This window comes from Haliotis asinina, chromosome 8, assembly GCF_037392515.1.
Source record: "Haliotis asinina isolate JCU_RB_2024 chromosome 8, JCU_Hal_asi_v2, whole genome shotgun sequence".
Lineage (NCBI taxonomy): Eukaryota > Metazoa > Mollusca > Gastropoda > Lepetellida > Haliotidae > Haliotis > Haliotis asinina.
Window position 1 is genome coordinate 42,624,450 of NC_090287.1, and position 12,912 is coordinate 42,637,361.

The window sequence follows — 12,912 nt, forward strand, 5'->3', positions numbered from 1 at the left end:
GTGGTGTTGGTGGAGAGTGACAGCAGGGATTGTGGTGTTGGTGGAGAGTGACAGCAGGGATTGTGGTGTTGGTGGAGGTAGTGGTGTGACAGCAGGGATTATTGTGTTGGTGGAGGTTTGATGTGATAGCAGGAATTGTGGTATGGGTGGAGGTTGTGGTGTTACAGCAGGGATTGTGGTGTTGGTGGAGGTTGTGATATGGCAGCAGGGATTAGTATCACTAGTATTCTGGGATTAGAAAATGCCAAATTTGTGTTTGACTTTCAAAAAACTTAAACAAATTTGGTTCCTGATAACAGGTAATAATACATTAGTATCTGTGTACTTACACTTCTTGGTGTGGGCTCAACCAATCAGACTTCTGTCACTATAGCAACTCAGAGAGTGAAAAGTGAAAACTTTATTCATAAATATTTTTACATTCAGTACTTGCTTTGGTTACTTTAGACATGTTATATGTACAGGCGTTAGTATAAAATACATCGTTTAATACCGGCACACACACAAACAGGTACGGACGTACATTTTACGAGGAGCACTTGGTTCATAAATAATTGCACATCCACAAGACTTCATTAAGCTAAAACTAACCTATTATCAAAGTCTAAACGATCGCAGAGACTATTTCTCTTTGACTTTGAGTCTGGGTGGGATCATAAGTGAAACAACCCACATTACAATAATCTAGACTTTGGCAGGCGGAATATGCTACATGGTGTATACTGTCGTTCATGTCAGTACCTTCTTTCAAGAGGATGAAGGGATATTGCTGAAGTAATTGATGTTTACTACTTCTCATTGTAATACACTGCCATGTATTTGGAGGTACTCGAGACTGTCAAGACCATGCATGATGTATGGACTGGCTGATGTGTAAGTAAAGGGGAGTAGTGAGCTCAACTCCGAGCGGAAGGGTCACTAAGACTATGGTAGTTGTTCTGGTGATACCTATATATGTGCACAAACCTGGCATCCAGCGGAACATAGAACTCCACGCACACACGAATCAGTAGTACTAACCAGGATTACAGTGTCTTATGTATTAAAGGTCATGGCGTATGTTAGGAATTGTTAATAAACGGCAGTACGGACATGGAATCAAGGGCAATGATTGTGATAAGCAACCTTCACAACTTGGAATGAAATGAAATGAGGATTTTAAAACGGAATGTTCTTACGTCTCTGTCACTTAAGGACATGTTCAACAAAGAGAGCCATAGGTTCCTTCACAGAACACACCTGATAACATGCACAGAGACTTGCTACTGGCACACGTATAAGTCACACCATAGCTAAACATCTTATGGAACAAAAATAAAGACTGCCATGCAAATAGTTAGCGTGTAACACTTGAATATGTGGGGATGTAATCATATATCATAATATCATAAACATACAGCCTAATCTTGTATAGGTGTTCTTGTAAAACAATAATGATAAGATGTTACAGTGACGTGGCTAATACAGCTATGGTACATGAGGTAACGTACGCTTAGCAGCACATTAACGTCACAGATCTCAACGTTGTTCACATGTTACATTGCTTTAGGTCTAGGTGTTAGAGGGTATTGGTCAGTAGTTGGCTAGGACAACACGATCTCCATGTGGTGGTGCGGCGGCTACGTCTCCGGAATGGTGGACACCGATCTGGGGCAGGGCGACACGTCATACTGACGCTTGACATCATGTCATAACTGTAGCGTCACGTGATGACCACGATACGATCCACATTCCACGACAGACAATGTTAACGTTAGGTTGACTGCAGCCGATGTGTTGACCTAAGCAGGACATTTGTAAGTAGGGCACGTCTTGGAACCATTGAAACACGATTTGACCTCATCCACGTTCCATTTCTTCATTCCGCCCATGCTGCAGTCTCGGATACACGTGGCATACTTGTTGGCCACATCTGGGTTTTGTACCTCCTTCAGCATGTCAACGAGCTGTCTCAGATCATCAATGTCGTCAAATACATACGAATTGAAGTCGATACCGGTATGAAAGAGATCGTACCCTAAACAACACATGAAGATGATGTTGGCATGGTCCACAGTCTTTACCTTGTCATAGTTTCTCTTTAAACTTTCACAGTGGTCGATTACCTTCTGTCCCTGGCACAACTTTGTGCATGTCGAGATCACATCATCAGTAGGGGATGCTACAGAAAACGCTTCCAGGTACAACAGCAAGGGGCAGATCTGCAAGTGGATAAGCCAACCGTTACAACACTGGCAACAGCCATGCAACTATTTCACATGCATTGCTTAGAGAAAGATTGCGGAACATGGTTTATTAATTAATGTTGGGATATGCTTTGTTTCCCCTCCGCGCCCCACAATGTTCCAACTATATGGCGGCGTCTTCAAGTATTGTGTCAAGTATTGTGTCAAGCATTGTGTCAAGTATTGTGCGTTCGGATTGTAAAAGATTTAGCAAAGATTTACAACATTTGATTTATGTAACAATCCTCTACTATGGGCCATTCTAGCAGAATTATATAATAAGTGTATTCTTTTATCGGCGTCATGTAAAACAAGCCTTGTGATAGCTTTCCGTTGTGGATTGCAGAGTCGGTTTAGTAACACTAATGTAAGCATCCTCCTGCTACTGTTACTTCAGGTTGCTGGCGACATTCAGTCCGATCCAGGCACGGACATACACAAGTTTCATGGCAAAACCCTATCCTTATTTCACATTAACACCAGAAGCATAAGAAATAAACTGGAATATCTTAGCAAGTATGTTTCCAGTAACGATATTGTTAGTTTTACAGACACACTCTTAGACGATAACACCGATAATGATACAATAAATTGGGCAGGTTACCATGACCCTAATCGTAGAGACAGAAACACATTCTACGGAGGTATTATGATTTGTATTTAAAAAAACCCATTAGCACTTAATTAGAAAAAAAATAGAAAATAGGTATGATGAAACAATACACCTACCTGTCAAACCATTAACCATTTGTTAACCATACAGACCTGCGCATAATTCTTTAGAATTTAGGGAACGATTAGGCGTAAGAATTGAAAATGCTCTAGATGGTTCCAGTCGAATTACTATATAACAGGTATTCTGAGTGCTGACCCTCTGTCTTGTAGAAGTCATCACCTTCAAGACATCATGTTAAATGAGTGTTTTAGAAATATTATAACAGAACCAACATGGGTAATGCAACAGCCTGGTACTTTGCTTGATTCAATAATGATCAGCAAAGATGTAGAAAAAATTGATCACAGTGGAGTTATTGAATTCGAGGAATCGATAAGTGATCACAAAGGCACTTACGAGGCACTAACTATGACAGATACACGTATGGCATATACCGGCGACTTACTACCTTAATTGCATTTATCACTTAAACAGATTGGTCTGAGTTGTTAGTAAATTGTCAGGGTGTTAAATCAGGCTTTTTCGGAAATTGAATATATTTCTCAGCTCAAGTCCTTACAAAGAACGTAACTATAAGGCTAAATGACAAGTCATGGTTGGATTGATGTCTGAGATGAGAACGCAGGAAAAGGGCCAGTTAGGTTAAAGAGCTAAAAATAGAACAACGCTATTATCTGGTGTTACAAAATTCAAAAAGCAGCGAAAACTAATCGATAACATGAAGTATTATGCAAAAGAAAGCGTTTTTGCTAATATCGATAATTTTCTGCTGGATTCACATGCTGAAAGCAAAAGGTCATATTGTAGGCAGCTACGTTCTTTAGTAAAACAGTCGAATAGTGCATGGGCGAATCGCTGCATACCCCTCTTAAATGTACTGATGATCATCTCCTTATTCTAAGTGTGAAAAAGCTGCAGTCCTGAATGAGTATTTCTAATCTATTTCAACATTAGATGAAAACAACGCATGTCTATCAGATTTCAATGAACAATTTTACCATATTTTCAAATTTTTGACACCATTACTATATACAAATTTGAAATTGAAGATGTCATTAGACGTTTACATGTGAAAACGCGTCCGGTCGTAACAAAATTGACTGTCATTTATTGTTGAAACACGTTGTACACTCAGTGTGTGTTGTTCAATATGTCTTTGTACCCATCTGAGTGTAAAGTTGCCAGTGACATGCTTCTCTTCAAGAAAGGTGATCCAACTTGTGCTCCCAGCTATAGACCAACATCCCTTACATGTCTTGGTAAAGTATTTGAAAGAGTTGTCTTCAAACCCCTGTTTCGTTATTTTCCTGCTAAGAAGCTCCGATATCAGCCTGGTTTGCAATCAGGGAATTCCATTCTACATCAGTTAATTGAAATATACCATCAGGGTTGAAAATTATAGGACAAAATTGAAGTTTTTATGTGGTATTTTGCGATATATCAAAGGCGTTCGATCGTGACTGACACAAAAGATTACTGTTAAAAATGGAAAACTATGGTGTAAGCGGACAGCTGTTGGGATGGTTAGCTAGTTACATAAACTATCGCTGTCAGAGTGTATTTGTCAATGGGTCAGTTTCCAAGCTAAGGACTCTAAGCCGGGGTGACGGCAGGGGTCAATTCCTGGCCCTTTTATATTCATTGCAAACACTAATGATATAGCAAAACGTGTCTATTTGCTGATGACTCGTCTTTGGATATGAATCTAAATGCTTACATATGTAAGTTAAACATTTGGGGTTAAAGATGGCAAATTAAGTACAACCCTGAAAAGACGGAAGCTGTCCTATTCTCGATGAAAAACGACAAAGATATACCACATCTTTAATTTAATGGTGTTGAAATTACACTTGTTCACATACATAAACGCTCTAGAGTTAACCTTACCTGCAACAGAACATGGGCTGGCCATATTCAAAATATGATGCAAAAAGTATCAACAGTTACCTCCATGCGACTATTGAAAAATTATAGTGTAGGGGTACTCTTAATAAGATCTATACTATGTTTATTCGGTCCCGTCTTGAATACGCATCTTGAATCTGAATACGTGAAGACTGAGATGGATAAAGTCTTGAACAAATAAACATGCTAGAATAGATTAAATTTCAAGCAGCAAGAATAGGTACTGTTTAACCAAAATAGACATCAAGTGAATTTCTTTTTTAGGAAACTGTATGGGAAACATTACAAGATCGTCGAAGAAAAGGAAACCTATGTTTGATGTATAAAATTCAAAATTATATCGCTCCTCCATACCTAAAAGAACTGCTTCCCTTGAATGTTGGTTCTAAATCAAAGTATATTCTCCGCAGGTCTCTAAATATATCTATTCCTATTTCAAAAGAAACCTTCCCATCTACAGTATGCTGATGGAACAATTTCCCAACTATCGTTCGTATTTCAAAAAGTGTTAAATCATGTATAACTGATAACCATATTTATGCACCTTAGTAAGGTAAAAGAAAATTAAATGTTATTCATACCAAGTTGCGTTATTCCGTTCCTTATTTTCAGCTGAATTGAAAATTGATCCCATTTGCATTTGTGGTGGGTTTATTCAGGACTCGTAGTACCCCAAAGGAGGGGGTATTGAAACAAAACAATGGCGGTGGGGTGTAAGTAGTCGAGTCTTCACCAGACAGTCCAGTGAACTTGGGATGACATATGAACCAGGTCAGCATAACATGACTATCCGAAACCTTTAGTCGCCTCTAACCACAGGCTGGTGGCCACTACTTAAGGGGTACGACAAGCATGGATTGGTAAAGACAAATTCTAACGCGGATCTTCAGCCGTGGCGACACATGTACTTCCACTGGTGCAGTCTCCACAAACATGTCAACATATAGGAGGATTGATGTAATATCACATGACCTTAGTTGGTTGAACAGTAACAGACATCTTCAGTTACAAGTTACTTGTCTGGCCTGTACACAAACGATATTTTAACATTTCCTGTTTTGATTTCCGACAGAGGAGCAACTATCCTGCAGCAAATGTGACGAGTGTCTATAGAGATCCTTTTTCGTGATCGTCTTTCAGTAATCCATCTACATCGATGTTTGGTATCCGAGACTAGTACATACTCGGTACGCATATGTAGTCTCATTATCCTTGCAATTTGACCCCCATGGAAAATTCTTGCATGATTACATATAAACATCAGCTGGTAAACACTAAAAGTAGGCCTGAAAGTAAAAGCTACACGAGCCTTTTTCACTTCCTTCGAAAATACCCCAGCTGATACCAATTGTATCTTTTAGTTTTATCTTATTTTGAAATATCCCAATTCTAATATATATATTCTGTATTAGGAGTAAACACTGTTTCTCACTTGCCTACAAACTCTGATACACTATGTATTCCAAATATGGGCAAATTAACAACTGAAAACACCCTCACTTGATAACCTGCGTACACTACGGTACAGTCCCCAGTGTTTGATTGAGGTACACGCAATCGTTGGGCGTGGTCATCGACAGCTACAGATACTGTCCCGATAGAAGATCTGCAGCCTTACAAATATGCACTACTCTTTTGTGTCATGGCCTTTGAATCAAACATGGTGTTGGTGTGTTCTAGCACCCTTGTTTTTCGCTGTTTTTAACAATGTTTCATTTCACAGATGTTGAATCAGTTGCTACACTGCAAGGTCTAACACGTTGTTTCAAGATTCCATTAAGCACACACAACGTTGCCTTTACCTTAGAGTATAAATGACCACACCACGTTGAAATGTATATGCGATTATCAAATTTTAGGGTGTTCCCTTACTTTATGTTTGTCGTATATCACAACTCACTGACGCCTGAAAACATGTTCCTACATTCAAAGGTCCTAGGTGGATTTGGTTTCCATGGAGTGAGATGCCATAACTCATACTCCAGCTATGATGTGTAGGATGGGCTCTAAGGCGCAATAACACAATGCCTAAGGCCAAACGGTGGCCGTTGATACATACATCTGTTGCATAATGTATACGTTGGCCAGTCCCACAAAGGCAGTATAATGGAACATTGTTTAAGCAAATATATGTAAGCCAACTTCTGACTGTGGACATCAAGGATCCCGGTATTCTCTGTTTGGCAAGACAACCTGCACGTCCACGCACACACGCTTCACTACTTAGCTTTAATCCATCATCACTTGCTGTCAAGAATACAAGGTGTTGTCATCAGAACACGGGGGGTCACGTGTCTCCCCTGTAGGTAGGGAATCCGTTTTGCCCTGGGCATCCGTTTGAATATAGGATATTATTTGAAATAGCGTTTGCAGTTTCTCATAGTCACGTACGGCCGCAACCACAGGAAATCAGTCTCCATTTACTCTCAGGGAAAGTGGATATGTCTATGATTACATTGGTACTTTAACAGATCCATGTATATTCCTGGTGATATCGCATAGGATGCGTACCCAGATAAATTATTTACAATTAATTTACAATGACTTCAGATTGATGTAAACCCATATTTAAAACATATTTTCATTATTATTATTAAATACGACAGACCTCAACAGTAAATGTAGATATATGACAGATGGAAATATCCACCTTGTCCAGAAGTGGACAGGCTGTGGTGATTTGAAAAGTCTATGTAAGAAGGGTTATAAAACGACCAGGTCTGTATGTGTCCAAAGTGTTAGAGACCAACAAGGTCTGTCTAGGTACAAAGGGTTAGAGAACAACCAGGTCTGTCTGGGTACAAGAGGGTAGAAAATATACAGTTCTATCCAGAAACGGTTAGAGAACAACCAAGTCTGTCTGGGTACAACGGTCCAGAGAACAACCAGGTCTGTCTGGTTACAAAGGGTTAGAGAACAACCAGGTCTCTCTGGGTACAAAAGGGTAGAAAATAAACAGTTCTATCCAGAAAAGGTTAGAGAACAACCAGGTCTGTCTGGGTACAAAGGGGTATAAAACTGCCAGGTTCTATTTCCACAAAACGATCGCAGCATAAATATGATCGTAACTCCCATACTGTAACATACATTCAGGTCAGTCTTAGCCCAGCGATCGTCTTGAGAAACGGTCTCGACATCGCAAATGTATTGTTATAAAGCAATACCCATAATATAAGAAGTAAAGTTGCGGCAAAGGTAAACAGCATACTGCATAGATCATGTATCTCTAACATTATGTGATGTTTACGACAGGCTAATTCTGATAGTACATGGATGTACATGCTGTACCAATCCCACTTGTCTGGATGTCGATTCCGCTTTCTATCTGACACATTGTTTCACTTGGACATACGTCTGAAGATTGCATAAGGGAAAGTTTATATTTACACTGGACCCCCGAATAAACACACACAAGCTACCATTGGAACATGTCAATGTCCATTTTAGGAACATATCAACAAAGGCTTGCGCCAGGTGACACCATATCTATTAATAGATACATCATATTGCCTCAAACATAGAATGGCTAGTAACCAGAAGAATACGCCGATTTGCCTATGACCTGATTCGTGGCTACACGTTCAATGGTTTAACATCCAAACAGTTTGTAGTCCTTCCCGACGTGTGAGAGTTAGCGTCATGAATGACCGTGACTTCAAGGAAAACAGATATCAACAATGATGTTGGTTAAGGTTGAAGTGGCCGTGGCATGGAGTACCGTCACGAGATATAGATCATAGCGGAAGTAACTCTGATAGAACAGCATGACCCACTTTCCTCCCTGGCTGTAGGGTTGAACACACTAACAACGCGCGTGTATCTTCAAGTCTAATTAAATAGTATCTTGGGCAGTGGAGAGTGGGTGGTGGGCAGTCTATGTGACAGGTCTTACACGAAAATGCTACATATTTTCGAATGTCTTGAATGGCCACTATGTCTGGGGGCGTTAATCAGACACCTTATCTCTGATCTAAAGTACACTTTCACACTTTTTTCGGTGTAAGAAACTTTGCTTATCTATCCTCCTGTGCCAGCATTAAAACAAATTGTACTATTTAGACGGCAGCCATATTAAAAAATAAATTTGGATCTATCTCAACGTTTTCCTGAGCATTCAGTTCTAAATATCAACGTGACTTGACTAGTAATACATCTACATGTCTGAAACGTATCTGTCAAACATGAATGTTACCCATACACAAATATCTATAATTATGCTGTTTTCATCCCAAAATTACATTCGCAGATAGTGTAGAGTATTACAAATATGAACTATCACTCCCGTGCATAGCTAAATTGGTCATCGGAATAGAAACCTGTTTTCTTTATAACGTGTTTCAGTATGAACACACCATCATCATCTCAGCAGCCAGTCGCTATTAATCACTGCAGTATCCCAGGCACCACACTGCGGAATCCCCCAATCCTTACGACACTGTATGACCTAGGTTGTAAATGTCTCATTATTGTACATTATTAGGTGGTATAAAGTAGACATCCTTGTCCCATGTGATGTAATCGCGCGGACAATTGGACATAAGACGTAGCCCGTCAGTGTCCAGCTCGCTACTACCTCTACACCGACGTATGACTACAGCCCCAACCACCTGATAGGCGCAGCGGGAGTTTGTGTCACGGTGACTGGAATCAGCTTTATGTTGGAAGTTGATGTCTGAAATCTATGTAATGTGTGAAAGGTGGTGTAACAGGTGTTCCCTAGACGTCAAACCTTACTAACCGTGGTAATATGACTTACCACTGTGAAAGCAGTCGTATCATTTGTATGTCTCTCCTGGGATATGTACACGGTAAATCGTACCAAAGAAAAACTGTCATAAATGGACTCAGTGGTACCGAACTTATGTGCACTATTGTTTTCTTCAGGAAGTGGAGCGTCATGAACCCCTGATGTACCGAGTATGGAATCAGAACGATATTGGAATATGAGGAAGCGTTTCAGCAGTTGACCGGATTAGAGCTTCAGTAGACTGGAGAACCAGTGACTACACAGTGGGTAATGTCAGAGGGGAACCGGTAACATGGGGATCATGTTATAAGCAAAAGGATCATCACCTGCTTGATACAACCTGCACCGAGAAGTGCTTTCTATTGTAATAAAGAACGTGTTCATCTTCCTTACCACTCCAAATTCTAGGCGTTTTCAAAGGTAGATAGGGATAGGATAGATGTTGGTGGGAACGGAACTAGCAGACACCCGGGACATCGATGTTGTTCAGGCAGCATACAGCCAGTTCAGGCCAGGGTCTTGCAATAGTACACCCAAACGCACATATATACACACAAGTGCACTAGAACGGATTCACGCGTGTGTCCACACATACGTACACATCCCAGCATAAGTATCCGAATTATAACGCCACTAGGAGTGGCGGATGTGAAGATAACGGCCACTGCTTCTAATGTGGGGCTCACTCTAATGTTATGCAAGTCAACGTATAGTTTTTTCTCTAGTTGTCCTTGTATGTAAATTGTTTTTTGGACGTACAGGAGAATTCAGTATATTTAGCCAAAAGCACTTATGTATGGGCATATTATCAAAAACTAATTTGCTGTAGTTTAACAGCTCGATTATTTGACATAGACGTCTTTGTTTACAACCGATATTGAACTCTGTGTTTACTATCGATATTGACCTCTGTGTTTACTATTGTTGCGAAGATCAGCGTTGCCTGTTGATGTAAACCTGTGTGTTAGATACTGTATGAAGATTAAGTCTCTAACACACAGGTCTTTACCATATTTCCCTCACTAAATTCATAATAATGTGTTCACTCAATGTAATATCGATTATGTAGTGTAGGTTCCATACACACGCGACACCGTCACACATTAAACACGCGCCCGACACACACTGGTAACAGTTGCTGCGTTTTATAGTTTCCACGGTCATCCCGCACAGTCATGAAAACATCACTCAACTCACTATTGCAGGTAACATACACAACGTCATCATCTCCGACTGTCCTCAGTCTCAGGTAGTCAGCGTTTCGAAGGTAATTAACAAGGTAACCTCTAGGTAAGTACCTGGTGTAACTAACAAGGTAACATCTCTTGGTAAGTACCTGGTGTAACTAACAAGGTAACATCTCTAGGTAAGTACCTGGTGTAACTAACAAGGTAACATCTCTAGGTAAGTACCTGGTGTAACTAACAAGGTAACATCTCTAGGTAAGTACCTGGTGTAACTAACAAGGTAACATCTCTAGGTAAGTACCTGGTGTAACTAACAAGGTAACATCTCTAGGTAAGAACCTGGTGTAACCGATAAGGTAGCATATCTCTAGGTGAGAAATTGATGTAACTGATAAGGTAACTATATCTCTAGGTAAGAACCTGTTGTAATTAATAAGGTAGCATATATCTTTAGGAAAGACCTCGTATAACTAATAAGGTAGCCTAGCTCAAGGTAGTCGAAAACACAATCTATCTATCTATCTATCTATCTATCTATCTATCTATCTATCTATCTATCTATGTAGAATGTAGAATAATACTTATTCTCAGAGTAAATACATGGGAATCTGCGAAATGAGAGCCATGGGTATAACTGGTTATGGACAGTGAACCTTGTATGACTTGGACTTCAGTACATGTTTGGTCAGTTCCGTCAAACATACTTCAAAGAAGGCAATGTCGTACATCGTGAGGAATGGTTTAAATACGTCATTATGCTCACCAGAATCAGTTTGGGTAATTCCATAGTCACAGCAAAACACACTAGTGAAATGTAGGCAGCTTGGAAGTCCTAACCAGTTGATGAGCACGCTGATTACTCCAGTTGAATGAGTTTTAGTTCGCGCTTGGCGACTTTCGCTTTTTATATGGCTTACCTGCCGGAGGCGCTGGGTCTGTGGCGGAGCGAGAGGCGGGGCCTCGGCATGATGTACGAGCTTCCATCCTCACAAGAACAGTTTCATTCGTCACTTGCCTGGTGGCTGTTTGCCAATCAAACACACATAGGAACACACACGCGTATCCCTTGGGATACAATGAAGTGTGGTACCTGCACAGGTTACACACTATGTCTAGCAGGTGTTTACGTGAACAAAGGTACATGCCTCCCCTATCCTACCCTCAACCATTACTTTGAACACGTTAAATAACAACGGATAAACAATTTGTAAAGAATGTTTAGTGAGCTAATGTAGCAATTGTATGGAGGAGTGTCACGTATACGACACGTCTATGTGCGCGAACCACGACACACGGTATGAGCATTGTGCACGATTAATTGTTGGATATTTTTGCATGACTGGAGTCACACACTGCCGACAAGCACAAAACAAAAGATCAGCTGGGGCTCATACAGGCTGTACTTACACATCTACCAGTGAACATCAATGATCAAACAAGAGGGAATAAAGGTATACATACATGCTGACGATGCTGTACTTGTCCACGTGTCACGGGCTATCTATTGTAGCTATCTGGCTCAATCACTAAGTTATCATATTATCTGTCCTTGAGATCAAGTTGATATAGTTTGTCGGAGAAAAGGGAAAGGGTGAAGGAATGGTGTATGCTGAAAAAAAGAGAGAGAAATATGTACAAAAGACAAAACATGAACGATGGTGTGATTTAGGTGTGTACAATAGTCACTATATGAACGATGCTGTGATTTAGCTGTGTACAAGTCCCACATGAACGATGCTGTGATTTAGGTGTGTACAATAGTCCCAATATGAACAGTGCAGTGTTCTAACTGTGTACAATAGTCACAACATGAACGATGCTGTGATTTAGGTGTGTTCAATAATCCCACCACGAAAGATGCAGTGCTGGTAGTTGAGTACAATAGTCACAACATCAATGACGCAACAGTATTAGCTGTGTAGAATAGTTCCAGTATGAATTATGGGAGTAATTTTACAATATCTTCACCACTAAAAATGGCAGATTACATGATCGATTCGACGAAATCTATCACTAGGCAAACCTCAATTGAAGTAAAATCAGCGTAAACATTTGCTTCTTGTCTTAAATATGTGTTTCTTGTATGTTTTCCACCACTGAAACGTTGCTTACATTATAATAAAGAAGTTGTTTATCCATAGAACTCTCTTGCTTTGAACACCTTTTACCTAC

At 40.1% G+C, this 12,912-nt stretch overlaps 1 protein-coding gene across 1 annotated transcript; it reads right to left on the bottom strand.

The window, feature by feature from the left end:
- Positions 1-385: 385 nt before the first annotated feature.
- Positions 386-11,698, bottom strand: LOC137294126 (uncharacterized). Its single transcript, XM_067825098.1, has 2 exons — positions 11,504-11,698; positions 386-2,201 (listed from the first exon to the last, which is right to left on the bottom strand). The coding sequence occupies exons 1-2, from the start codon at positions 11,525-11,527 to the stop codon at positions 1,782-1,784; spliced, it is 444 nt and encodes a 147-aa protein (XP_067681199.1). The 5' UTR covers positions 11,528-11,698; the 3' UTR covers positions 386-1,781.
- Positions 11,699-12,912: the final 1,214 nt, after the last annotated feature.

Excerpts from the sequence above, each read along its gene's own strand:
- LOC137294126 (XM_067825098.1), bottom strand. The coding sequence starts at position 11,527 with ATGGAATTACCCAAACTGATTCTG. Across the intron at positions 2,202-11,503 it reads AATTACCCAAACTGATTCTG|ATCTGCCCCTTGCTGTTGTA; the intron begins GTGAGCATAATG and ends ATCCACTTGCAG.